General features: G+C 56.8%; 3 protein-coding genes and 1 long non-coding RNA gene across 10 annotated transcripts; 1 reads left to right on the top strand and 3 right to left on the bottom strand.

Annotated features, from left to right (window-relative positions):
- Positions 1-820: 820 nt before the first annotated feature.
- On the bottom strand, positions 821-3,682 carry MOSPD3 (motile sperm domain containing 3). 3 transcript variants are annotated; one of them, XM_059154838.1, is made up of 6 exons: positions 3,572-3,682; positions 2,829-3,092; positions 2,528-2,603; positions 2,068-2,297; positions 1,121-1,285; positions 821-1,040 (listed from the first exon to the last, which is right to left on the bottom strand). In XM_059154838.1, exons 2-6 carry the CDS (start codon positions 3,028-3,030, stop codon positions 1,009-1,011), a joined length of 705 nt encoding a protein of 234 aa, XP_059010821.1. In that variant the 5' UTR covers positions 3,031-3,092; positions 3,572-3,682; the 3' UTR covers positions 821-1,008. The 3 variants fall into 3 exon arrangements, with proteins under 3 accessions (XP_059010821.1, XP_059010820.1, XP_059010822.1); XM_059154837.1 differs by having other exon boundaries at positions 3,481-3,638; XM_059154839.1 differs by lacking the exon at positions 3,572-3,682 and adding an exon at positions 3,325-3,391.
- Positions 3,683-6,547: 2,865 nt separating this feature from the next.
- On the bottom strand, positions 6,548-11,568 carry PCOLCE (procollagen C-endopeptidase enhancer). The gene is made up of 9 exons (XM_059155677.1): positions 11,377-11,568; positions 10,381-10,489; positions 9,695-9,953; positions 8,674-8,798; positions 8,060-8,196; positions 7,523-7,752; positions 7,208-7,285; positions 6,915-7,085; positions 6,548-6,784 (listed from the first exon to the last, which is right to left on the bottom strand). Exons 1-9 carry the CDS (start codon positions 11,469-11,471, stop codon positions 6,618-6,620), a joined length of 1,371 nt encoding a protein of 456 aa, XP_059011660.1. The 5' UTR covers positions 11,472-11,568; the 3' UTR covers positions 6,548-6,617.
- Positions 11,569-12,821: 1,253 nt separating this feature from the next.
- On the bottom strand, positions 12,822-22,203 carry FBXO24 (F-box protein 24). Of its 4 annotated transcripts, none has more exons than XM_059155670.1 (10): positions 21,774-22,203; positions 19,486-19,584; positions 19,204-19,387; positions 18,017-18,255; positions 17,546-17,780; positions 16,846-17,004; positions 16,474-16,595; positions 16,075-16,206; positions 13,509-13,679; positions 12,822-13,184 (listed from the first exon to the last, which is right to left on the bottom strand). In XM_059155670.1, exons 1-10 carry the CDS (start codon positions 21,810-21,812, stop codon positions 12,822-12,824), a joined length of 1,743 nt encoding a protein of 580 aa, XP_059011653.1. In that variant the 5' UTR covers positions 21,813-22,203. The 4 variants fall into 4 exon arrangements, with proteins under 4 accessions (XP_059011653.1, XP_059011650.1, XP_059011651.1 ...); XM_059155667.1 differs by lacking the exon at positions 21,774-22,203 and adding an exon at positions 19,854-20,087; XM_059155668.1 differs by lacking the exon at positions 21,774-22,203 and adding an exon at positions 19,854-20,087 and having other exon boundaries at positions 16,474-16,526.
- Positions 17,640-19,368, top strand: LOC131820121 (uncharacterized). Of its 2 annotated transcripts, XR_009349466.1 has the most exons (4): positions 17,640-17,738; positions 18,473-18,660; positions 19,087-19,158; positions 19,230-19,368. It is a non-coding gene; the product is annotated as an uncharacterized LOC131820121 (long non-coding RNA). The 2 variants fall into 2 exon arrangements; XR_009349465.1 differs by having other exon boundaries at positions 18,473-19,158.
- Positions 22,204-22,210: the final 7 nt, after the last annotated feature.

The following is a 22,210-nucleotide window of genomic DNA, read 5'->3' as shown; positions in this document are numbered from 1 at the left end:
AGGGCTGGACACATACCTTTTGAGGATCCTGTCCTTTTCCTGGGCCTTAGTTTTCTTGCCTGGTTAAATTGAGGTAATGTCGGGCTATGCCATTGCCCCCAATCTTGGCAGGGACCTTGGTGTTTCTGAACCACTGGAGCTTAAGTCTTAAAGGGAGAGAAAAAATAAGGCACATAAAGGGTCAAAAAGCAGAAAAGGATTCTGGGTATTAGAAGCATCTAGGCAGGGGCGCCTGGGTGGCTTTAGTGGGTTAAAGCCTCTGCCTTCGGCTCAGGTCATGATCCCAGCATCCTGGGATCGAGCCTCACTGGGGCTCTCTGCTCAGCAGGGAGCCTGCTTCCTCCTCTCTCTCTCTGCCTGCCTCTCTGCCTACTTGTGATCTCTCTGTCAAATAAATAAATAAAATCTTTAAAAAAAAAAAAAAAAAAGCATCTAGGCAGCCCTGGCAAGAGGCTCTGATGGCTCAAGACTATGAGACTGGATATGTGCAGTGGGCGGGATCGGGCAAGATTTGTTTCTTTGTAGGTTAAGTACATTAGTTTAGGGACCGGACCCTATTTGGGGGGCTAAAGGGGACCTTAAAAATCTGCTGTCCCAATCCCCTCATTTTAGAGGTAGAAAGAGAAGCTCAGAGAAGTTCAGTGACTTGCTTGTAAGGTCACACATTTTCCTGGTGTGACACTAGGACCAGAACCCAGGACTTCTATATCCTCACTGGGCTCCTTGACTGTCCCCCACTCCTTCCTGGGTCTCCTGTGGCCGGAAGGAGAAACTTCAGGAAAGAAGTGTGAAGGAAGGGGCTGCTCCCTCCGTTTCTCAGTTTGATTTTAAAAATTTATTTTATTCAATTTGGAAAATGAATACAAATCCCTGGGTGCCTGGGGGAGGGAAGATGGGCGGGAAGAAGAGGGAGTAGGAACTGAGGCGAGGCATAAGCATCACAGTGGCTGTCTCATGGGCACGTCCAAGTCCCTGCCCCAGGAGGTGGGGGGAGGGTGAGCAGAGGGCTCAGGTCCGGAGGAACACCGTGGTGAGGAGTCCTGGAGAGGAGAGAAAGAAGACCAAGGGGGTGAGCAGCCCTGGGGCCCTGCTAGCCTCCCTCCTAGGTCCCAACGCTCACCCAGGATGTAGGCTGCCACCAACTTCTGTCCCAGGGAGACGTGCAGGATTTGGGGCAGCTGGCTGCCGAGCTCGTCCTGGAGCGGGAGCAGCAGGAAGGCCACAGAGACTATGCCGGTCAGCAAGAAGAGGAGGAAGGAGCTGGTGGCCAGTTGTGGGGGGCGGTCTGGGAAACAAAGGTCATCAGAAGCTCCACCCGCCCTCCTGCCCAGCCCAGCGCCCTCCAGGGAGGAAGCTGGAGATGGGAGGTGTATTTTGATGGGCCTCCAGGGGACATATGGCAAGTGTCCCCTCCTCCCTGTTGCTTCTGTCCCCACAGGCATGAGAGACCCTCTCCCCTCTGGGCCCTCAGCACTTTTTTCTCTTTACCCTGCCTTTATTATTGACTCTTGTACACGTCCCTCAGGCAGGGGACTGTCTCCCATGTGCTGCCCGCAGCTTGGTTTGGCGTAGTTGCTCAGTATGGGTTTTTTATTGAACTGAGCAGAGAGGAAGCAATGATAGGAAGTACTGAGGTTAGAGCTAAGGAAGAACTTTTCCTTCTAAGTAGAAGCCGGAAACCAGGGAAACTACAAAGCCTGCTTTTTGCCTAACCTGATATAAAATCTAAACTCCTAGGAATGCTTCTACAAAGAAGCAAAACACGGAGCCAGAAGACCCCTTCAGCTCCAGCTGAGCCCATCTCTAGGGTAATGCTCAAGAACTCGGGGCACCTGTGTGGCTCAGTGGGTTAAGCCTCTGCCTTTGGCTCAGGTCATGATCTCAGGGTCCTGGGATCGAATCCCGCATCGGGCTCTCTGCTTGGCAGGGAGCCTGCTTCCTCCACTCACTCTCTCTCTCTCTCTGCCTGCCTCTCTGCCTACTTGTGATCTCTCTCTGTCAAATAAATAAATAAATTCTTTTAATTAAAAAAAAAAAGAACTCGAGAATTCCCATCCCCCGACTCACTCTCTGGGAAGTGTCTGGCCTTGGGTGGTGCTGTCCAGGAAGGAGGCCCTGGGTGGGGTGTTGGGTCAGGCTGTCCCTGAAGCTCAAGGGGGTAGGCTGGGGCCCTCAGAACCGAAGTGATGTCCTTGCGCCCCACCACTCGACCCTCAGCTCCCTCCTCAGACAGCTCAATGCGGAAGCGGTCCTGGACGTCATAGTGGCTGGGAATGGGGGCCACGTGGCGAATCACACTGGTCCCAAAATAGGAGAAAGACCCAGTGAGAGGAAGTGAGTAACAGGCAGTGATCCAAGTGGATCCAGGCCCCACCTCCCAGAAGCCTTCCCCTTAGGGACGCAGACAGAGGTGGGGAAAAAGGTTAAAGAGAACCAGGTCTGAGCTGTATGATACCAGCTCGGTAATTGAGACCAAGGTGGCACCAACCCCTGGCTTCCGTGAGTCCCCTCCACCCTCCTCACTCACATGTCAATGCAGGATTGAGGCTTCACATATCCTTCTGCGTCAAACACCGTGTATTTGGCCGGCGCTGTGCACAGGACTGAGGGGTAAAGGCACACAGAGACCGACTATTGCTTCAGAGACAAGCTTGCCCATGGAGGGACATTAGAGTCCTCCCTCCCTTCTAACCCAGGGCTGGATGTAACTCTTCCAGCCCGCCAAGCTTGGCTATCTGACCCCACTCATCTCACTCCTCCAGCCCGCACATCCCCCAATGTCCTGCTGCCAGACCCAGATCCCGGGCATGAGGCGCCCATCCCTTCACCTCGGAAGCGAAGCGCAGCTCCCGTGGGGTTATAGAGCGTCAGCAGCTGCCGGGGTCCGCTCCGCTGGTCCGCCCTGAATACTAGGTCCGGGGGAAAGACGAGGACAGGGACAAGTCCCGAGGGAGGAGGGGCGCCCCGGGACCCCCGCCCAGGAGCCCCCGGGCCCACCAGCTCCTGGTCCTGGGGCGCCCCACGGCGCATGCAGGCTGTGGACGGTGGACATACGAGGACAGAGCTCAGGGGACAGGGCCCGGAGTCTAGAGCTGGGGGACGAGAGGGGAGAAAGGGATTGGAATGAGATCGGGGGGGCAGGGCCTGGTCTGATGCCGCCGCCGCCGCGTCGGAACCCCGCTAGATGAGGCTCCCGCAGACCAGGCCCAGGCCCCCCAAACCCTTCCCCTCTCCAGCTCTGTCCCGGGTCCCTTTAAGCCCCGCCCCAAGCCCCACCTCATGGTCACGCCCACCCCATAAACCCTGCCCCTAGCTGTTCCCAACCCGGGCCTCGTCTCCAGGCCCGGCTCCCGATCTCCAAAAGCCCCGCCTGCCCCGCCTTGGGCCCCGCCCCTTCCGGGCGTCCCAGCTCTCTGGCCAGACCCCGCCCGCCGCAGCGCCCCCCTCCGGAACCGCCCTTTCTCCAATCTCTCCAGAGACCTTTATTTGCGCCTCCAACTCCTCCCTGAGGTTGGCCCGCAGCGCCTTCGTGCCTCAGCCTCCGAACTGCCGCTCGCGCTGTGAGGCTTACCTTCTGGTCACTGAACCTGCCAATCAACTTTTGGCCTGATCGAGGCTGCCATCTTCCCGAGAGACCGGTTTCTGCACTTCCGCCGTACGGCTCCCGTCATTGGCTAGGGCGGCCTCGTTTCCGCCGTCAGCGCGCGCCGATTGGTGAGTCTAATGACGTGATTGGCTTGATCCCAGTGACGTATAACTTTACGGGGCTACTCTGGCCAAAAAGCTCTACCCGGAGTAAGTCAGGGGGTCCGGCGGAGTTTGGGAGTTGGGAACTGGGCTTTGTTCCTCCACACTGAGACCTCCAAGTCGCTAGAATCACAACCCATAGGAAAGCCCTCTTTTTCTATTTTAATCCCAGGCTCTCCTAGAAGCCTCTGCAGCCATCATAGCGGTTTTCCATGGTCCTAGTTGGGAGGTTGCTTCCAGTTGGGCTAGGATTGAGGCAGGGAAACTGCAGGGACCCCATTGTTTTGTTTTGGTTTTGTTTAAGATTTATTTGAGAGAGAGAGAGCACGAGTGGGAGGGGCAGAGGGAGAGAGACTCCTGAAGCGGACTCCCCTCTGAGCGGGGAGCCTGTTGCCCGGTGAAGCCGAAGACCCTGATCATGATCTGAGCCAAAATCCAGAGTGGGCCGCTTAACTGACTGAGCCCCTCAGGTGCCCCAAAAGCCGCCCCCCCCCCCGATTCTTTTCCAGCTTCTATTCTTGCTAGGACCTGCACCCCCACCCCACTCTACACATGCCTCCTGATGCAAAAAGCATATGTCCTCCTTGTAAGGGACAAAGAGAGAATATCTTTGGAGGCTTCCAGTACAATAGGTGATACTTAGGGAATGATCTGATAGAGCCGTCCTGTGCCTATTCAGGCCACTCTCACTAGATATCTGCAGGCCAAGACCCCCTGGCTTCAGGGAATGAGTGACTTAGGAAGGACGTGGACCCTATGCTTGTTCTGACCAGTTGCTGGATGCCTGAGGAAACAGATGTAGTGGACCTCAAGAAAAGATGAGACCAGGATGCCTGGGTGGCTCAGTTGGTTAAGCAGCTGCCTTCGGCTCAGGTCATGATCCCAGCATCCTGGGATCGAGTCCCACATCGGGCTCCTTGCTCGACAGGGAGCCTGCTTTTCCCTCTGCCTCTGCCTGCCATTCTGTCTGCCTGTGCTTGCTCTCTCCCCCTCTCTCTCTGATAAATAAAATCTAAAAAAAAAAAAAAATTCAAAGAAAAAAGAAAAGACGAGACTCATGCTCTGTTCCTTTCCAAGTCTCAGGAATGCTCAGTCCATCTCTGTCTCTCTCTGTTATAGATATATAGATATATCTAATGGATTTCCACACCCAACCTTCCTGCATCAGGAGGTCAGTCCATGGCTCCTCTTCCTTTTCCAGCGTGGAACTCAGAAATCAGTGGCATTTGCATAAAGGAAGTAGGATTTACCAGCCCTGCCACTGGCATCATCCCAAGGTGAAGGAACTCACCCCAGGCCCCACGACTGGTTAGCAGTAGAGCAAAAATAAAGTTCATCTTAACCCAAAGCACCCCAACAAATGCAGAAAATCCCTTTATCCTCTTAGGCTTTTGTTTTCTTGACATAGCTTCACTTGATTATTTTATTACCTGCTTTTTATTTTATCTGCTCCAGTAGAATGTACTTTTCCTCCCTACAAGAGCAGAGACTTTGTTTTCTGGTTCATTCCCAAGTGCCCGCCATTTGAAATGAACAAAGGAGTGACTAGGAAGAAACTTTGAGCTGAGATCTGATGGAAGTTAGGAAGCGGGCCATGAGAAATCAGGGGAGAGCATTCTGGAGGGAGGGGATAGCTAAGGCAAAGCCGCGAAGCAGAAGGGTACTGGAAATGGTCAAGGAGCCACTGAGACTGAAAGAGTGATTGCAAAGGGGACAGCAATCACTGGGAGGGTGCGATGCAGATCACCTAGAGCCTCGGAGTCTGCAGTAGGACTTCAGATTTTATTCTGAGACTGATGGAAAACTCTGGAAGAGGTTTTCCTCATTTCTTTTTCTTTTTCTTTCTTTCTTTTTTTTTTTTAAAGATTTTTTATTTATTTATTTGACAGAGAGAGATCACAAGTAGGCAGAGAGGCAGGCAGAGAGAGAGAGAGGAGGAAACAGGCTCCCTGCTGAGCAGAGAGCCCGATGTGGGACTCGATCCCAGGACCCTGAGATCATGACCTGAGCCGAAGGCAGCGGCTTAACCCACTGAGCCACCCAGGCGCCCTCCTCATTTCTTTTTCTTAACGGCTTTATTGAGATCTCTTAGACATAGAAAAATTGTTTAAGGTGTACAACTTGAGGGGCACCTGGGTGGCTCAGTTGGTTAAGGGTTTGATTTCAGGTCAGGTCGTGATCTCAGGGTCTGAGATCAGGTGATCTCAGGTGATCTCACCGTCCCCACTTGGAGGGCACGGTTTGCTTGTCCCTCTCTGTCTGCGCCTCCCCCTGCTTGTGTTCTCTTTCCCCAAAGAAAATCTTTTAAAAAACATGTATACGTTGTGAAAAGATTACCACAATCAAGCTAATTAACACATCCAACACCTCTGTGGTGTGTGTGTGGGGGTGTGTGTGTGTGTTGAGAATAAGGGAGCGGGTTTATTTTTTAATTTTTATTTTTAAAAAATTCTAAAGATTTTATTTATTTGACAGAGAGAGATCACAGGTAGGCAGAGAGGCAGGCAGAGAGAGTGGAAGAAGCAGGCTCCCTGCTGAGCAGAGAGCCCCATGCAATGCGGGGCTCCATCCCAGGACACTGGGATCATGACCTGACCCAAGCCGCAGGTAGAGGCTTTAACCCACTGAGCCACCCAGGCACCCCCTAGAATAAGGGAGAGTTTTGAGCAAAAGGTGACAAGGTCTTAGGTTCTTAAAAGATTATTCAGGATAGCAAACAGTCTGTTGAGTCTGTTGAGTTTAACGCATGAACGAAATCTCCTAGATGGACCCCCAGACTACAGAAATGGAGATGATACCCTTTCCTCCATCAAGAAACATTTATTGGGATAAGAAAGGAGTCTTTAGGGCTCCGGAAGGTAGCCTGGGCTTTAGGCCTGGGACCCAGCAGCCCGAACAGGCTGGGAGGGGCACTTCCTCTTGCTGAGGTTGGTGAGGATCTGGTCCTGGTTGGACCGGTAGAGAACCACGAAGCTGTCTGCAGGAAGGACAGGACCTCTGCTTTCGTCCACCTGGCCCATGATCAGATAACTGGCTCCTGGGGGAGGAGAGGGAGGGGTTGAGAGCGTGTTATTGAGACCTTGTAAGACGTACCTCCTTGTCAGTCCTCCAGATTCTCTCATTTTCATAAGGCTACGTCTTCTTCCCCACTTTGCCACATCCGTTACCTTTCTTCATGGGGGGGCACTGCTTGCAGGGCACATAAAACTTCAGGGGGGCGTCAGTGAGTGGAGAGGGCAGGTCCAGGCCTCCGGTTTTGTAAGCACCGATGAGACTGACGGTGACAGTGAGGCCCTCTCCTGGACCCCGAACCATGGACTTCACTGTTGCGGTCACCACTGTGGGAGAGTGGGCGTGAGAGGTTGAGGCGACAGGAGGCCAGCTCAGGCTGGAGCCAGGAGGGGGGGGACTCTGAGGACAGGAGGGGAGGTTAGAGTTGCTGGCAGATAGGGCTTCTTACCCAGGCTGCTGGAACAGAAGTTGCTCTGCAAGGTGCCTGTCCGTCGGCACTGCTTTGGGCAGGACACAGCAGGCACGGCTAGGAGGGAGAGGGGGCGACGTTTGTGGAGGGGGACCCACCCAGCAGGTAGGAAGGGCCACTTCCCTTATAATGGCCTCATTGATTTGAATTCATTCAGAGTTCTGGGCAGCACCCAGTACCAGACGTCAGTAAGGAGGCGGCACCAGTGAGTGATGAATGAATGAGTTTGGAAAGTTGGTCTTTGAAACGGCTCTCTTCAGGCTGCATCCCCTTCCTCCCCCTTCCCAGACTCACCGGGGGCCCCCGGAGTTGCCTGGGCTTCAGACGAGGCCTTTGGTTTCTCTGCAGGTGGGGGTCTGGGCTTGGGGAGCGAGGTACCCGGCCGGGCATCCTCCCCGGGGCTCCGGGCCTGCCCTTCGGCACCTCGCGGCAGGGTCTTGTAGGAGGCCGAGAAACCATCCGCCGTGACACTGAGGTCAGAGACGAACTGGACGAGGAGCTCGTTCCCTTCGGAAGAGATGGTACTGCGGGTGGCGGGGCACCGAGGAGGGGGCGTCAGGCGGGCCTTGTCATCTCCGCCCTGGTTGGCTGTTCCAGCTTCCCGCCTTCGCAGGACCTACTCGCTTCTCCATGGATCGGTGGACCCAGACCTGTCCTAGTGCCAAGCCGGGTCTCTTGCCTGGTCTCCCACTAGCTCCGCCCACCCGTTTGGGGCTCACGGGTTCAGATCCCGCCTCTTCAGCTAAGCCTGGTCTCCCCCCACGGCCCAGTCCTTTCCCTAGAAAGGTGGAGACGCTGGGACCCACCAACCACCCGGGTCCATCCCCTCACCCCGGGGCCGTGTCGCCGCAGAACTTCCCCAGCCTCTTGGAGTCATCGCTCACTGCTCCGTTGAACACGCTGACCGAGTCGTAGCGGCAGTAGGTGTCGGGCTCCAGGTCAAACTTCCCGAAGGTCAGCGAGATCACCTGTCCCCGGGGAGAGAGGAGGCTGCGCGGCTGGACCCCCGGAAGCCCAGAAGCTCGCGGCACCTCCTCTTCCTCCTCCCGGGTCCCCCGTACACCACCCCCCTCGTAAAAGCGTTCACACCCCAGCTCAGAGGGTCACACGCCCAGGGGAACCCTTCGGCGGCGTCTTCCGGCTCGGGTACCGTCTAGTCCTGGCTCGCACTCAGGGAACAGACCCGGCCTCCACCTCCAGCGCCACCACATACACCCACAACCCCGTTTATGGATCAGCGTCGGGTACCTCGCTCTCCTAAGACTTGTCACAGGTGTGATTTTACACTTTTTGTTTGAGTGCAAGCAGTTCTGGGTCTGTTTTTGCTCCCTACCAGCGCGAGCTCAGTGGTCGCGACCGAGCAGATGGTCAGTAAATCTTTGCTGGCTGCACGCTGGAGAGTGGCGCCTGGGTCCCCGAGGGCGGCCCGGGCAGGGGGTCGGTACCTGGTCCGGGGGCGCGATGATGTGCCAGGAACAGCTGATGCCCGGGGGGTAATCGGACTCGGGCCAGTTGGGCGTGGTCAGGGTTCCCTGGGCCTTCTCCAGCCGCCCCCCGCAAAATTGGTGCTCTGGGGAGGGGAGAAAGTATTGGGGGTGGGAGGCGGTGGAGACCCTCGGTCAGCTCGGAGAGAGCTCTAGGCTGGAAGACTGTGCTGGAAGCTCAGACGTCTGGGTCCCAGCGTGAGGGGACGAGAAGAGGGGTAGGAAAGAGGGGGTTGGTTAGCAGAGAGGGGGCCTGGAAGAGAAGGGCTCGGGGGAGTCTTGGACCTCCGGGCCCCCCAGGCAGGCGGTGGAAGGGGGAGGAGGCATTGGCTGGACACGGTCCCTTCTCGCCCCTCCCCCTGCCCCGCGGCCACATCGTTCCTCTTCCCCGGGGAGATCCCATCTCCCCGGTCCGGCGGAAAAGTCCCCTGTGCAGGCTCGGGAGTCCTCACGTTGTGAGGGTGCCCTCAAATTGGGGCCCAGCCCAGAGACCCCTTTGGGGAGGTCTCTGCCTTAAACATTTTAGGGGAGACTTATGCCGCCAGGAGGGGGGTGATGGGACCGCAATCGGGAGCCCCGGGCTGGGTGTAGGGGGCTCCGGGTTGGGGGAACCTAGTTCCCCAGCCCGGGGGTGCCCCCTCACGCCCGTCTGAGGGAGCCCGATTGCGGACGGGGGCGGGCAGTTACTCACCGTCCCAGTAACCCCAGGCCGCCCATTCCACCCGCGGGTCGGTGACCCATTTCCGCCTCGCGCCTGGGGGGGGGCCTGGAAGAGGGGGTGGGTGGGAGCGGGAGGGGGGAGAGAAGACGGGGAGGAGGGACTGAAGGGGCAGTTAGTGAGGAAAAAGGGTAAGGGAGGTAATGGGGGCCCTAGGCTCTCGGGCGCCGGGTTTGGCGCCGGGTGGAGGTTAAGGCTGGGGGCGGGGCCTGCGCCGGGGGCGGGGCCAGGAGAGGGGGAAGGCGGAGGTGAGGGAGGTCTCACCAGTGCCCGAGGTGGCCCTCCCGCTGTACCAGAGCAGGAAGCCTCGTCCTCCCGTGCCCTCGTCCGCCGTCATCCTCAGGGTCACCTGGTTGCCGGGGGCGACTAAGGGCGCAGGCCGGAAGGTCCCGCAGAAGCGTCCAAGCCGCTGGCCCGAGGTTCCAGACCCGGCAAAGACCTCCAGAGCATCGTAACGGCAGGCCGAGTGCTGCTCCAAGTCGAAGACTCGGAAGGAAAGGGACACAGTCTGGCCCTCAGGGACCTGAAGGCAGGGACAGGGAAGAGGACCCGCAAAGTCAAGGCACACACAACCCAGGCGGAGGGTACCTGCATTTCATACAGAAACGGGGCCTGAGCAGGAAGGGACCCCATCAGGGTGCAGAGCAGGGGGCTGGGGCGCTGCCCTAGCTTGTGGCTCAGGCAGGGACAAGAACTAGGGCATGGAGAGATTGGAGGGTCGAGAACGGAGTTGGGAGTAGGGGAGCAGGCCCTGAGTTAAGGAAGGTGTGAGGACACTTTGCCATGTGTTACTGTGGGCCCTGCTGCCCTCCGTGACCGGAGGGAACAGGGCTTGGGCCTGGGAGAAGCGGTGGTGCAGGGACCGGAGGGGGCCGGCAGACTGGGGTTCCCTTAGCAGTCAGGCCTGCAAGACTTCAACGAGGGGGTAGTGATCAGGAGGACCTTCTCACCGTGATTGTCCAGATGCACTCCTTATTGGGGGGGTAGAGGTTGGGGAAACCCTCACTTGCCACGTAACCGGACTCCCCGGTCACATCCCCTCCACACAGGAACACGGGTCTGGAGAACAGAAGAGGGGTCAGCCATGAATGGAGGAGAGCTTGGGACCGATAGGGTAATGAGGATGGGGGGGTGGGGGGGCGGGTGCAGGGGGGGGGACGCCCGGAGGATGGAGGAGAAGGCCTCGGGGATCTGGGACAGCCTCAGCCAGCCAGACCGGGATTGAGAGGATTAACAACAAGTGGGGCCAGCAACTTTGCTGTCTTTCCAACACCCCCAATCCCCACCCCCACCCCAACAGGAATTCCCGGAATCCTCCCCAGGCTGCTCCTCACTCTCCCCCCCCCCACACACACACACCCTCGCCCTGCCTGGCAGTCGGGGACAGGAGCCGCCTAACTACTTCCAGATGTGGACACAGCCACGAGGCCATGGGGGGGGAGGGGGGCGGAGAGATGAGCGGCGGCTATGGCCCTCACGTTGAACCTGGAGACCAGATTTCCCCAGCTCCCAACCTTTGCCCTGCTCCTGTTCCTGCTAAGTACTTGAGTATCTGACTCCCAGGTCCCCCACTCGCTCTCCCCTCTCCCCCCACCACCTCTGATTTCCCTCCTGGAATCCAGATGTCCAGCTACCAGGCAAGTTCAGAGTCTTGGTGCTCTCAGGTTCCACGGAGGGGGGCCAAGGGTCTGGGTGGATGAGACTTAAGAGGACAGGGGACAAAGGGTGGAGGAATGGGGTGGGGGGGGACAGTGGTGACCCACAGATGACCGTGGTCTTGCAGTAGGGAGAGAGAACTTAGGGGCTAGCGGGGAGCTGGGGCTGTGGGAGATTTTGGGGGGGTGGTGGTGTGTGAGTAAAAGAATCCACAGGATCCACAGGCAAAACCCCCAGGAATCAGGGCTTTTGCAGCTCACTCAAGCTATCTGGAAGGTGCCGAGACCTACCTGGTATAGTTGGGGGTCTGGCCCTGGGCGAAAGGTAGCAGGGCCCAGGCAGTGAGGAGGGGCCCCACGAGGGAGGCTGTGGCAGCAGGCAGCATGGCCAGGGGGAGAGGCGCTGGGGTCCTTGAGCCAGTGGCGGCAGCTGAGTTGAGCAGCGGCACCGGCAGCAGCAGGGATAATCAGGGCCAGCTGAGGCAGCCCGGCTGTGTGGGCGTGGGGACTGGCCAGCGGGGCGGGCGGTGGGGAAGGCGGGACAGGGAGAGTGTAGTCGGGACAGTGCTGAGTCCAGGGGCCTCTCTACATCCAGGACACATAAATATTGACCCAAGTAGGGGGTCGAGCAGTGAAGGGCAGAAGAAGCATCAAGCCTCAGCCACAGGGCAGGCATCGGGTCCCGTCCTCCGGAAGCCCACTCTGCCAGGTGCGCGAGCATCCTGCGAACACAGCCTCGGGTCCCTCGTCGTGATCCTCCCCATGCCCGCCTCCCCGGCACCCACAGGTCGTCCTTCCTTGACCTCCCCCCAACATCCAGTCACTCACCCCCTTCCTGACCACCCCCTGGCTCCAGCTTATTTTCCACTACGGAATTTCTACTGTCTTCTCCCCATCCCCGGGCCAGACTACCGGAAGGAGAAAATTCTGCTCGCCTGTTTTCTCTCCACAGTATTTGGAGGTGGGGGAGTGGCTTAGGGAGGCATGGTGTGCGGGCCGATGAAGGGCCTGTCCTCTGTCTGAGTAGAACAAAGTAGAACGTAAGGGACAGGGACAACGCATGAGACTGAACCCGGGAGGAAAATCGGAGAAGGGGAAGAGAGGACTGACTTCCTGGGGACCAAGGGCAATGGGTAGGACGCTCTGCGAGGTCAGAAGCAAGTGGCCTGCTCAGGATGGGAGCAAGTCTGAGGGACAGAGGACCCCACTAAGAGAACCAGAGAACGGAGTAGCATATGTTGCCTGCATTGCTCCAGAAGGTGGGGGTTGGACTTCCAAGTCCAGAAGCCAGGGCCGGGGGTGGTGGGGGGGTGTCTTGGGAGGGGGAGGGGAAAGTGAGCTGAGAGATGTAGGTGGTCAGGTCTGCAGCACCTGAATGCCTGAGCCACTTCTGCTCTGCCCGCCCCGGCCATGCTCCTGTCCTCCGTCGCCCACCGAGCCAGGCATCGGGCCCCCGTCCCCTGCCCCATTTTCCTCCAAACCGGGCCTCACTTCAGCCTTTTATTCTATTTGTCCATCAAATCTCTTGTCCATGATAGTCAGATTGGGGGCCCCTCCTGGGCAGCCCCCCAAACATTTTTACAAAACAGCTCCCTGTCCACCCTGGCATGTCGAGCAATTCCCCCCACCCCCACCGTGTGCACATACAGTGTTTACCGCTACCGCCCTGTGTCTCCTTAGCTCCTGGCCTAGGGCTCCTCTCTCCCTCTGGGGGTGAGGATGAGGAGGGGGAGGGGTCAGCTCTCAGGGTTTGGGGGACCTGGGCCGACCCCTGCAGCAGCCCTCTGCAGCATGTCCAAGGCCTCCCAAAAGAAATCCTTCTGTGCCGCCATCAAGGGCATCCAGCCCACGATCTCCTTCATTTTTTCCATGCGATCCTGCAACGTGGGGCAACTGTGGATCTGGCTGAGGTACTCCTCACATGCCCGGGCTGTCCCCCCAGGGTCCTGGGATGCTCCGGGCCCCAGGCTGGGCTCGGGGGTCCCCACCACCCTGCTGGCTGGTAGGTCCCGGTAGGTGGGGTGGTGCTCGATGTCATGGCTGGACAGCATGTAGAGGCACTCTCTGGTCGAGCAGAGGGAACAGGCACACAAAGGAACCTTGGAGGAGAGAAGGGGCGTGGCTCAGTGGGGCCATCACTGAGGGGCTCCCAGGAAGTTCCAGCTGTTGTGTTCCTCCCTCTCCGGCCAGCCCCGAGCCAGCAAGTGAGCTAGGGCTGGCCGAGCCCCAAGGTTGTGTGAGGTCAGAGAGGGCCAGCAGGGTCTGCTGAGGGAGGGAGCCAGGGGCTGTGGTGTGGGGCCGGGAAGGGAGGCAGGTGGTGCTGGGGCATGCCCCCGCCCCCGGGGGGGGGGCGTTCCTGTGTGCAGTCTAGCTCTATGGCCCCTGCCCTCCCTGGTTGCCTGCTGGTCTGACAATGCTCTGACCTTGACGTGGAGCTTCACGAAGGAGGCACTCCCCTTAGGCCAGCCAGGGAGGCGGCCTCCAGCCCCACAGCCGCAGCCCAGAAGCTCCTTGCTGAAGTCCGAGCTCTGGCTCAGCACCAGGGAGTGGTTGAGGCCACACCACAGGGCAATGGGGCGTTGTAGATAATGCACCTGAGGACACAGGGCCAGAATCCCTAAGGTGGGAACGCCAAGGATTTGGGGGCCCAGACAGGACAGGAAGGCTCAGGGAAGAATCTAGAGAAACTAGGAGGGGAAAGGGAAGGGACTCAGCGTCCCCCAGCTCCCACCACCCCACTCCCAGCCAGGAGGCAGACCAACAGCAATCTCTCCCTCCTTGGATCTCCTGAAGCCCCAGTCGGACTGCATGGGGTCTAGAACTTTCGTCGGTTCCTCATCTTTGCTCCCCAGAAAACAGACTACTTGCTTGGGCCCAGGGTCTGCTATCCGCTCCCTGGCTGTCACTCCAGGCCTGTGCCAGCCCAGCCTTTCATCCTGCTTTCCAGCCCCAGGAGGAGGGCTATCCTTCCTCTTCCCAAAGTTGAAAGACTCCCTCCCGCCCTCCAGGCCAGCCCCCAGGAAGGACTTTCCTTCCACTTATTCCTCTCTCCTGTCTCCAGCAAGTTCAATTGGTCCTATGCCTGTCTTTCAAATTGGCTGCCCTATTTTGAAAAAACAACATGGCCACCGGATTCCTGCTGCTTCCAACCTCCGTCTTTTCAGGCAGCAGACCTGGTTACGTGACCAGTCTGAGGTCGACCCCTTCCTGCTCTCACCATGGCCAGGCTTTCCTGCACCTTCTTGTGATCTGGCTTCTCTCCTTACTAAGCTACTGACGTGTTCTCTCCAAACGCCCTTGACCTCCCGGGGGCCAAATCCGAGAGCCTCTCGCACACTTTCTCCTGAGATTACGAGGGCTTTAATTTTGAAGACACAGGCAAGTAATTTATGGTCATGATAGAGAAGTTATAAAATATTGGTGAGCAAAGAGTAAATTAAAAATCACTGGCTAGGGGCGCCTGGGTGACTCAGTGGGTTAAGCCTCTGCCTTTGGCTCCTGTCGCCATCTCAGGGTCCCGGGATAGAGCCCGGCATCAGGCTCTCTGCTCAGCTGGGAGCCTGCTTTCCCCTCTCTCTCTGCCTGCCTCTCTGCCTACTTGTGATTTCTCTCTCTCTGTCAAATAAATAAAATTTAATTTAATTTAATTTAATTTAAAAATCTTAAAAAAAAATCACTGGCCAGGGGCACCTGGGTGGCTCAGTCCGTTAAGTGCTTGGCTCTTAATATGGGCTCAGGTCCTGATCTAAGGGTTGTGAGTCGGAGTACCTCACTGGGTTCCACGCTTGGTGTGGAGCCTACTTAAAAAAAAAAAAAAAAAAATCACTGGGAATCCTACCACTACTACAAACATCTTGCTGGATATTCTTCACTGCTGCGCGCGCGCGTGTGTGTGTGTACAAATTGTATTTTTTTAAAACAAAAATGGCATTGTATTATGTAAAATTTTTTTTCCACTGAAAACTGTGGCCTGACCATCTTTCCGTGTCAGTGGGTATTTTCCTGCATTATCTGTCAGCCTGAGTCACTCCCTCCTGTTTGAAACTCTCTGAGCCCACGGCTTCTGGGATTTGGCATCCAAGAATGTGCCCATCGGGCATCAGCGACAGCCTTTTCATTCCCTCTGCCTAGGACATTGGCCCCTGCCCGGGATGTTCCCCTCTATCCCTACTCCTGTCCAGGTCAGCCTTGTTTCAGCATGGACCCTAATGCCAGCGAGACATTTCCACTTTAGAAAAAGTCCAAATTCATGCTCTTTCTCTTTCCTTAAGCCAGTATCCCTTCCCAAGTTTGTAGGGATGCTGTCTTTCTTCAAGGGGTCTCACCCCAGAACCTCTCTTGTCCTCGGGGCCTTCTCCTCATATCTCAGCAGTTTCTAGGGCCTGTTCATTTCCTTTCAAAAACATCCCCGGGATCCTTTCTTTTAGGTTCTCACTGCCCCAGGCTCTTGTCTCAAGTGTTGCTGGGGCTCAACAGTCTCCCAGTGGGCTTTTCATTCCGTGGCCTCCTGTTCTCAGTCATGGGGGGGAGGGGGTGGTTACCTTCTGCTCCCGAACCTGCAGTGACTCCTTCCCAAATCTGTGCCACCTGCGCCGCCTCCTATCTACTGATGTTTGAAACACTCTGTCTGCTTTAAGTGTGTGCTTTAAGTGTCTGCTTTAAGTTCTCGTCCCCACTATACAGAATGCCTCTCCCTGTGCCCGCCCAAATCCGATCTGACCTACCAGGCCCCTGATGACAGCTCACCTCTTCCGGTTAGACCAGCCCACCGCCCGGTCTCCCTGCTTCGCTAAATTCCTATTGGCACCTCACAGTGCCAACCCTGGGAAAGACATGTGCCAGTAGTATCACGGGCATTACCTACGGGTGGCTTAACTTCCCCAGGGAGTAAGGAGTGGATTCTAAAGACGGCGGAGAAGTGGAGAGATCCAGGGCTTAGGGAACTGGAGGAAGGGGGTCAGGGTGACAGTAACGGAGAAACGGTCTCACCTGTGTGGGTTCCCCTCTGTCCATTTTGTCCCCTGTCCCCAGCTGCCCATATCTGTTATTTCCCTGCATGAAGATCCGGCCAAATTCATCCACCAGGCCAAGGTGATTGTAGCCAAGAGCACAAAATAGGATCTAGGAAGTAAAGCAGAAAGAGGAGGGGACTATTCAGTTCCCTCCAGGGGAACCCTGAGCTCTAGAGTCTCCCAGCTGCTAACCTGGCAATTCTAGCTGCCTTCTTTTGGCCTTGCCCGCTGCCTCGCCCCTCTCTCTGGGTCCCCTGTCCCTTCCTGAGGAATCATTTGATCCCTGCTCACATTTCAGACCTCTGGCACCCTTCAAACCCTAACACAACCCCCCTCTGCCCGCCCCCTGGTCTGCCCCACCTCTCCAGGCTCCTACCTTGGCAGGCAGTGAGAGAGCAAGCGGCATCTGCTGGTCCAGGGGGTCAAAGGCTTGAAGGGTCCCAAAGAGATCACGATACACCCCTGGGGTATGCACCTCAAAATACACTCCCCCCTGGTCTGGGGGGTCAGGAGCCCTCAGCTTAGCAGCTTTGGGCACCTATTTCCTAGAGATAAGGCCCTACCTGGGAGAAAAGTTATAAGATCTGGGGTGACTCACCCCCACTAGCAATGTACCAGTTATGATATCTGGGAACCTAAACTCATCTTTTCACTAGGATGCCCGAAAGGGTCCAGCACAGAGGGGTGCTGTTCATATCTGGAAGGTCTGTTTTAAGACCAGGGTCTGCAGAAGGTAGGTGGTTCTTACCCGTGATGTAGAGAGTACTGCTCTGGTTGGAAGCCATGCAGGCCACACGAAGGTGAGGCAGACAACGGGACACCTTCCGCAGGGCCAGCTGGATGGTGTAGGAGCGTGGCTGGTCCAGCTGGGTTTCGTTCACTACCAAAGAGTAGATCTTTCCTTCCTCTGGGAGATGGGAGAGGGAGACAATTATGGGGGGGAGGGGACCCCCCCAATATCCACATTAAGTTCCCAGAAGACTCTCTAAGGCATACGGATGAAACATTTACTGTCCTAGAATGGGGCTGGAAGAAAAAAGGTAGAAATGGAATAATGGAAGAGTGACCCTGAGTCCAGACTCTAGCCCTTTACCACCCAAAATAAGTCAGGCAAGTCCTTGAGCGTGAAAGATGAGTGGAGAGAACACCTAGCCGTGAGAGTTGGCAGAATCCAACTGGAGTGTTAGGAAGAATGATGCTGGGAACTTGGGGCCCTGCCTGGCTAGAATAGTGGTTTCCAACTCCCCCACCACCACCACCACAGCACCCTTTATTCAAATGAAACTCATAGCATCTTAGACTAGGAGGCAGACAAAAAGCAAAGCTCTTGGATTTGAGAGCAGGATGAGGTGGCCTGCAGAACCCATGTGAGAGGCCTCCTGCGCCCCTGCCTCAGGACCCGAAGAATCTGTAGAGAGCAGTTTGCAAACCACTGCTCTGGGCCACACCTGTGAGAAGCAGAAGAGCCCGCTGCGTCTCCTGACCAACGAGCACAATCTGTTTGAAGCTCATGGAGTGGTGGAAAGTCATCTTGAAGACACGCTGCCCACTGGACTGCAGATAGACCTCGACACAGTCACAGGCCCTGCTGCCCGTCGTGCCCACCATGCCTGGCTGCTCCCGAGTGGCCAATACATAGAGGTATTTGCGGTAAACCGTGTCACATCTTGGGTCCGAGGCAAACTGTAGGAAGAGATGAAGATGTCTGGGGTCTAGGCCTTGGGAGTGGAATGAGGCTGGGCCCACGGGAGCCTCTCACCACCCAATGGGGTGAGAGACGAGGTACTTGGAGTTCAGGGCTGGGAAACAAAGACTTGTTTCTCAGTTCCTGGGACAGGAGGGCGGCTGTCCTGAGGAGAAGACCTCAGGGCTGGTGTGGTCCCCGGATCCCCGCAGGAGGGGTGGGCTCTGCTTCTCACATCCTTGGCTCCACGACACAACACAACATAGCGGCAGGCTCGCTTCCACTGGATCTGGCCAAGGGTAGAGGAGACCAGGGCATTTTTGAGGAAGAAGAGGGTCCCCGCGTAGTCAAGAATGAAGACATGGTCCTTGGTGGGCAAGAAGCGGCGGTAGCCGTGGGCTAGCAGGGGGGCTACGCTCTTGCTGAGACAGCGGCGGCGGCCCCCGAATGCCTGGAAGTACAGGCCCTTCGTGTCTGGAGAAAGGAAGGAGATGGGAGGCTCAGGGGGTCAGCGTGGCACAAGGGAGAGGAATCAGAGCTTGGGCGGACTAGATTTCTCGGGCAGCGTGGTAGTTAGCAGCTCCCAGACCTAAGACTGGGGAACAGACCCCTTCCAAAGGACACTGGAAAGCTCAGAGCATATCTTTAATAATCCCCTATGCCTGAACTTGAGTTCTCTGCCCCCCCTCAGCCCAGGGCACTACACATGCTTTGGAGCGCTTCAGGCCAACCTTGCATCAGAGACATCGAAGGGAAAATAACACATAGAAAAGCAGCAGGAGGAGGAGTGAAAAAGAATGATCGAGAAAGGCCAGTAACCCCGCTCAGCCCAGGCTCCAGATCTGCTATTGGGATCAGATCAGGATCTCCATCTCCAGTGTATGAAATCAAGTACTTGGGTAGGGGCTCCCTGGGAATGGTTTAGAGCATGTTTCTCAGCCTGGAGTGACTCTGTCCCTCAGGGAACACTGGTTGTCACTTCTAGGGGGAGGTTTGATCCTGGGATCTAGTGGGGGGAGGCCAGGGATGCTGATGAACATGCTGAAATGCACAGGACAGGCCCCCCACTCCAAATAACTATTTCGCTCCCAAATGTCAACAGTGACAAGGCTGAGGAACCCTGGTTTAGAGCAGGGAAGACTCCACGTTTGGGGAGTAGTGGTGGTGTCCGGGGTAAGATTTGGAAGAGAGTTTGACTATGGAGAGAGGTTTGTTAGGGATGCTAGTAATGGGGCCCCTCAGAAGGTGGGGCTAGAAGCTTGTAGCGCTGACAGCATATGTTTTGAATCTAATGGGTTCTTCCAGAGAAAGGGGCCCCGGAAGTTTGGCCAGGAATGTGGAGGCAACTCTGTGGAACAGGAGGGACCCCAGAATAAGGTAGGACAGAGGCAAAGACAGTGGGGGTTTCTGGGGGAGGTGTACAGTTAAGAATGGCAGCTCTCTTCCAGGGCCGGACCCCAGAACCCTGCTCTCGTAGGCGAGGACTGAGCCTGCGACAGATGCGTCTCCACACGCCCTCGGCGTCGCAGACTTCGTGGAAGTAGTGGCAGGTCTGGCCCAGAGCGACTACATCTCTGACTGGGAGGAATGAGATGATATGCTCCACCTGGGGGTGCAGGAGGGAGGAAGCAGGGTTCAGTGGGGTCCCTCCGTGGTCTGGCCCCCTGCCCTTTATTCTTTAATACCTCCCTATGGAGGACTCACCAGCTCTGGGGGGAACAGCTGGACAGAAATAGGGTTCCCTCTCCCCTTCTTCTCTTCACCCCCAGGCTCTGGGCCACATGAAGGGCAGCTCCGCTTCACCTGCCCGAGAATGGGGAGCACAGGGGTTCCATGAGAGTCAGGCCTCTTTTGCTGCCTTCTCTCAGCCTGTCTTTCATTAGCTACTTTCTTGGGGGCTCACCGCCCTGTCTTCCGGCTCTGCGTGCTCAAATCCTCCCGTCTTTCTCTCTAGGCCCATGGGTCACCCTTCCCTGTCTGCCGTGTTCCTTGGTCCACCGGCTCCAAAGAACCCCTCCCCCAACCTCTGGCTACCATCTTCTAGTCCTTCCCTTGGCTCGCTCCCCCCTCACCCGGAGCCCCTCCTCCCGTCCGCACAGCCTGGTGACTTTTTGCAGCTTTCGCCTCCGGCTTCTCCTCACCATCCTGACTGCCCCCTCCCTGCTCTTGCCCTCATCTCTCCGTGCCCCTAGGCCCCCCGTAGTCAGCTCCTTGGCCCCCGTCCCTGCTGCCTTTCCCACACCATGTCCCCCGCCTGGGCTTGGGGGATCTCTGGGGCCCCTCTGCCTCCTAGGCCCCTCCCCCATGGAGTCTGGGAAGACAAACCTCTCTGTGACCTCACTGCCCAGCCACTGTGACCTATTTTCCCCAACCTGACCTGGGATTTTGCTCTTAGCTCCTGGGTTCTAGCTCAGCGTTAGCCCCCCCAGGGGCTCATGGGTTATGCATTTTACAGGAGAGAGAAAGTGGGAACTACTGGTAGATGAGGCCTTTCCTTTTGGGGAGTAATTCTGAGGTCCCTCCACTTGAGGCCCTTTTTTTTGCATTAACTCAGCTCCGTAGAGAAACACTGGTGAGTTCTTCCTACCTCAGCAGGCCAGGTCCTCCAGCGATTTATAGCCCAAGAGTATAAACTCAAAAAACAAACAAACAAACAAAAAAAAAAACCAACAACAAAAAAGCATCAACTCAGTTTGACAGCTGAGGGGGACCGGTGACCCCGCTAGACTCTCTTAAGAGTCTGAAGATGAAAGTGGGGATAATTCAGCACAAACTCTTGAGTCTTGTAAAAACACACCCAAAGCATGTTTGGGACAGTAACATCAAGGCATGTATGAAGGACAACCTATCAAGGTGGAAGAAAGGGCTAGAGTTACTCTGAAACTTGGGGTATCTCCCACAGTCTAAGCTTTTAATGTAGTCTTACAGGGGAGAGGGGTGCCATGTATGAGACACAGCAGAAGTTGGGGGGGTGTCTGTCCAGGTAGGACCAAAGGATCTACACCAATAAATTCAAGGAGTAACCGGATCTTCCAGGAACTTGAAGCAATCCAGTCCTGGAAAACCAGCCCTCCGCTGCCTAGCATTACAGACTTTATTGCGCGAGCTAACCGTCAGCCACCCAAACTCCCTTATTCATGGGGACTAGTAAACAACTAAGTTTTGAAGGCACCGGGGGTGGAATTTTAATCATTCAATAAATGTTTAGGAATGTCAACATTTGAGATGTGATTTATAAGAAACTCTCAGTGGTTTGCGGTCAGGCGACTCTGACTGTATCCTAAGAGAACGCTAAGATCTCTCTCCGCAGACAGAAGAAGGATCGTCGGCTTCCTCCGGTGTCCGGGTCCCCTTTTATGCCTCCACTGCAGCTCAGGAGGCAAAGAGGAGGGTGCGGATAGAAAAAGCCCACCGAAGGAGCTGCTGGGCAACCGGTGGGAAATCGGGCTTCTAGAGCAAGCGGTAACTTGCGGTTCGCTCTTGCCAACCCATCGACCTCCCTCCGCCTCAGTTTCCTCATTTGTAAAACGGAGGCCTTCTTCTAGAGGGCACGGTCCCTTCTGGACTAAGCTCCCCCCGTCCGCCCTGGGGTTGTCATCACAATTCCCGCCCAGGCGCGCTCTTCGGGGCCGGGCGGCCGCTCTGGAGGCTCTCCGGTCCTCCCGCAACCCTTCCTCCAGGATTGAGCTGGGCATCTCCGGTCTCTGGTAAGCCCTCCGTCCGCCGGGGCTCCGGACACCGCCGCAGGGCCTCAGCCTCCACGGGCCAGAGTGGCCTCCACGGTCCCTTCGGATGCAAAGACCACCTGCGCGCTGGCCTCAGGCATCGGCTGGCTCCAGTCCCCTACCCCCGGGCTTCCCTCGCGCGCTCAAAGCGGACTCGCTCCCTAACAGTTCCAGCTCGCACGCGCCACTCCAGCCCCTGCACTGTTCCCAGCCGTGGCGGCGCGCAGAGCTCACATTCTTTACCTCAGTCTCAAAGTTCTAGCTCACCCGCCTCCTCCTAGGCGAAGGGACCGCCTTCTCGCCCATACTATTGGTAGGTACAGCCGTCCCTCAGAGAAGAGGCCGGGCCAGCTTCCCTCCGGAGGCTCTAACTGGCCTTTGTGACAGTCAGTCGCTTTTATCTGCCTTGCGATTGGTCTCCGTTGGAAGAAAACCTGGAGCCCCGGTTTGCGGTCGCTCCGCCTCTATCCCTTCTAGTAGAGCGCCGGCGTCTCCGTCTCCTGGTTAGACCTGATTGGCTCCATCTCCAGACCTCAGCATTGCGATTGGATGCGGCTGCGGGGGGCGGGCCGGTCTGGAGCGTCGGCCGTTGGCGAGCGCTCCATTCTAGCCCCCTCCCTTCTGTCGCCTCACTCCGGAGCTGGAGTCTCCACCCCCCCGGCGGGTTCTGATTAGCCACTTCCGACGCGTCTCGGGGCCGCTAT

The sequence above is a fragment of the Mustela lutreola genome, chromosome 17 (genome assembly GCF_030435805.1).
Source record: "Mustela lutreola isolate mMusLut2 chromosome 17, mMusLut2.pri, whole genome shotgun sequence".
Taxonomy (NCBI): domain Eukaryota; kingdom Metazoa; phylum Chordata; class Mammalia; order Carnivora; family Mustelidae; genus Mustela; species Mustela lutreola.
The sequence above is the reverse complement of the archived record's forward strand: the minus strand, read 5'-3'. Positions and strand labels throughout refer to the sequence as shown.